The sequence below is a fragment of the Cynoglossus semilaevis genome, chromosome 16 (assembly GCF_000523025.1).
Source record: "Cynoglossus semilaevis isolate Cse_v1.0 chromosome 16, Cse_v1.0, whole genome shotgun sequence".
Classification (NCBI taxonomy): Eukaryota; Metazoa; Chordata; class Actinopteri; order Pleuronectiformes; family Cynoglossidae; genus Cynoglossus; species Cynoglossus semilaevis.
This window is the reverse complement of record NC_024322.1, coordinates 13587619-13591715: the sequence shown is the minus strand read 5'-3', so window position 1 is coordinate 13591715 and position 4097 is coordinate 13587619. Positions and strand designations below refer to the sequence as shown.

At 39.5% G+C, this 4097-nt stretch overlaps 1 protein-coding gene across 7 annotated transcripts in view; it reads left to right on the top strand.

Annotated features, from left to right (window-relative positions):
* Nucleotides 1-3275, top strand: part of cps1 (carbamoyl-phosphate synthase 1, mitochondrial) — a 47983-nt gene extending 44708 nt beyond the window's left edge. For 3 of the 7 annotated variants that reach the window (XR_003052125.1, XR_003052123.1, XR_003052124.1), the window contains 3 exons: nt 892-1021; nt 1142-1512; nt 1572-3275. Coding sequence is in view for 1 of the 7 variants with exons in the window: in XM_008328813.3 (XP_008327035.1) it covers nt 892-1021; nt 1142-1288 (277 nt within the window). In the remaining 6 variants the exon portion in view is untranslated. Of the gene's footprint in view, nt 1-520; nt 805-891; nt 1023-1141; nt 1545-1571 lie in introns of those variants that run through there. The other 4 variants (XR_003052128.1, XR_003052126.1, XR_003052127.1 and 1 more) reach the window with 4 other exon arrangements.
* The last annotated feature ends 822 nt before the right edge of the window (nt 3276-4097 follow it).

Sequence of the window (4097 nt, the reverse complement as noted above, 5' to 3'; positions counted from 1 at the left end):
TGAGAGGAGAGAGTGTAAAGGGAAATAATGTGGTCTGGACCCAAAGCAAAGAATATACACCCTCACACACACACACACACACACACACACAGGATGGCATCAGCTGTGCTGCATGACACAGAGGCCGACCCTTTATAAAGATGAACATGAACTCTGTCAGCTTGTTGTCACTGTTGTTTGTCCTCCACATTTCCTGATAAAATTCACCCCTAATTCAATGCTGTCTGTCAAAAGGCCTTCAACCAGAACAGAGAACCACAAGAGTTTGCTGTGTGTGTGTGTGTTTGTATGTGTGTGTTGTTGGGAGGAACGGAACTGGGACATGACAGACAGTGATGTTGAACATTTTTTTTGTTTCTTTAATTTTGCCTTGGGAGGGAACCAATCCCTATAGTCATCGGGCAGGGTTGTGGTGGCACCTGGACGGTTCCCCAGTCCATCACTGAGCCACATATTGTATAAAGATAAACAACCATGACATTTTTTTTTATCACTAATTCTTTTTTTTATCAATTACTAGACATTTCAGATGACCCTGTTTAAATTCCAGGTGACCCCACGTGAGGTTGTGACCCCAAGGTTGAAAAACACTGCCTTAATCAGACCAACTGCGGCTTGTTCCTCAAATGAACACTAGGAGGCAGAGTAACAAAGTCATTTGAGTGCAGCTTTTCATCTCAGTGTTTGACAAGGTGACAGTGTGTTAGTGAAGTTTGTCTGTGTTGACAAGGACACTCACAGAACAGTGGTGTATGTGAGCTCAACACTGCTTCATAATCAGATCACTGGCTTCATCCATCACCGGTTCAGTCTCTGTTGAAGATATTGCATACTTTAATGCAGATGCCAGTTTCCTGACAGTGATATTGTACTTTTTGTTCACTTTGATAGGCTAATAAACGAGGGTCATATTGACCTGGTGGTCAATTTGCCCAATAACAACACTCGCCACTTAAAGGATAACTTCCTCATCCGCAGGATGGCAATTGACCACGGTGTCCCCCTCATCACTAATGACCAGGTCTGTAAATGTCACGCTATCACTGGCTGGAAAATTCTCTCTTTTTATTCGCTCATTTCACATTCACATACAGCTGCCCCAGCTCTAATGAATGTTTTTTTCCCTCCCTGTGTGTATCAGGTGGTGAAGCTGTTTGCAGAAGCTATTCACTATGCAGGTGATCTCGACACCACCAGCCTCTTCCACTACCGCCGAAAAGAAGGACAACAAAGAGGCAGCAACCTGCAGAGCAGCAGCCAACCTCCGTCACGCCCCTGCTCCATTTAAACAGCAGAATTCAGTGAGGCAATATAAATTCTGAAATCTTCTCTGCATCTCCTTACCTCAGTTTCTACCTGAAATATGGTGATGATGACTTAAAGGCACAAGTCTTTGGCTGTGTGCTTAGACCAAAAGATACAAAGTAATTTTTATAAATACTGGGTAGTCCTTCCTTCCTTCCTTCCTTCCTTCCTTCCTTCCTTCCTCCTTCAGCAATCTGATCCTGTTTAGTGGGAAATTGAAGATAGAGCTTTCTTTTTTTTTTTTTTTTATTATATCCTCTTTACAGGTGGGAAATTGAAGATAGAGCTTTCTTTATTTTTTTTTTATTATATCCTCTTTACACTTTTACTGTCGGCTGTCGGTGGGTAATTAAATTAGGAATCTTTGTGACATTTACTCCCAGGTAAGTCATTAATAATCATAATAATCCTTAATTCATACAGTAGCCATCAGTGTTGGAAAATATATATATATGTAAGTGTGAGAACCTCAGTATGACTGTAATACTGTGATAAAAGGATAGTACTTCCGTAAAAGCTAACAGACCAGTCTTTATAAGTAAACATTTCACTTTTGTAAATTCTGATCCTATTTAGAGAAAAGTAGGAGCCAGAGTTACTGGCTATTGGATGATCACATTGTTCTTATGGGGTTTTTTTTTAATTTAAAATAAACACCAGGATATATTGGATAAGACCTAAAAGAACCTGGTTGTTTAAATCTCAAACTTGCATTTAAAAAAATAGTATAATAAAACTTTACAACTTTTACTGTAAGTAGAACTGAACTGATTGCGTTTAGAGCTTTTCTGTTTGCTCGGTGTTATAACAGCAGGACCGTAAAGCCAAAGAGGTTTTATTATTCTGAATATAATTTAAATAAATAACATAATGGATATAAATAGATGAAGATAAAATATTTATAAGAAAAAAAACATACTTTATAAAGTCTCTGAATACACGGGCCAAAAAACATTGTAAAAAAACCCCCAGTAGTGTTGAGTAGTTGTTCCTTTTTTCTACATTTTTCTACATCACTCTGCATGTTTTATGATGGATGTTCACATTTTGACTTTATTTTTATTTTTAAAACGTAAACCTAAATCGTACGTTAACATGAATTTGATTGAACCACAACTTGACTTGGCAACAACTCTTCACCTTCACCCTGACTTCATTTCATCTGCTCTCATTCACGTGTGTTGGAAGTGTACTGTGTACTTTATGAATGACTTGTAGATAAAGTAGTGATAACGTGCCTGTCCTTGGTGGGTGTTTGCTGTGATGATCTGATCTTTGTACGCCTTTCTCCGTCAGACAGTGGCACTCCATCACATTTATTTGTGTTTACACGCCTCATAATAACAAAATATTCATTGGCTGTTCACACTTCATTTAAGGGCATCAATTCTCAGCTCATCCCTGCTTCACTTTTGGGCCAACCACACACACACACACGGTACAAGACATTAACAACACACTCACAGCCATCGTTAGACAATTCATCATTAGAACTGAGAGAAATCCTGACGCAGCTATGGTCGGACGGACCGCATTAAAACAATCCATTAAGTTTTCTATGTCCTTGCAAAATTTCATCCATCCCGGAAAAGTCTCCATATTTCTGGCAGGTTCAACTAAAGCATCAGCCTGTACTAAGGACAGACTGTGTACCTGTCTTTTCAGTAAATCTCTTCCTTTTTAGGTTGTATTTTATGATTGTAGATTGTGTCCCCCTTGTGGCTGAAGGATATATAGCATGTCGTTTTGATATATAGGTCATTTCAGAATATAAATCGCAGGATTAGCCAAACTACAAAAGAAAAGAAAAAAGGTGACCGGACCAGTGAGGCTGTATGGGGGGGGTGGAGGTGAGGCCCCGTGACTGAGGGGGCTGAACATTTTAATTTATTATTTTTAAATTTTATTTAATTATAATTTTTACTGTAAAATATACTTTGAGACTTTTCTTGCAGTATGTTTTAGTCTATGATCAGTTTGCCTTAGGTTAGCATCACAAAGAGCATTGTGTTCTGAGAAAGAGCATCAACTCGTGGAGTCTGCTGCAGATGTCGTCTTTCAAAAGATGTCAAAAGCTTTTTTTGTTGTTGGTTTTTTCTTCTCATTACTAAATGATTTTCTTATAGTCCTGTATCTTTGGAACCACAATAATTACCATGACAGGTTGTCAGGGAGAATATTAAGGACAGTACTCTTGTATTACTTGTACAAAACATATAGTGCTTGGAAATACAGTTTCTTTCTGTTTTTGTTCTGAACTTTCAGGTTTTAAGCCTGGACTTTGGGTTCAACACACTCTGCTGAGTCGTGCTGTAACATCATTGTACTATGAAAGTAACTACAGACAGAGTGAAGGACACTCCTGAACAAATACAGAGCTGATGCAGAGTCATCCATTCACGGTCATAAATCTCCAAAAAGCGCTAATATTGATCACTCTGTAAATCCTCCTCACCTTCGTTCAGCAGTTTGTGCCCGACTGCTCTTCTTTAACTGGCCTTCATCAGCTTGGAGAGCATGGCCTGCATCAATTAAAGGTCACGGCGGTCTAGTTGGATAACATTTCCTCAAGCAAAACAGAAAATTGTGTTGACCTCTGGCTGTTTTTTCTTTCCTCTGGAAAGCTGGGCTGTCTCTGCGAGTGACTGGCCATCGTACAGGGTTGTGGAGCATTAGCATGTAGCTTAGTGCTGACGAGGGGAGGATGTTGGTTATCTCTGTGCTGTGCTCATCACAGCAGCAGGATGTCAGAGAACGGATGATGAATTACTGCTGGGTGAAAGACCAGCTCA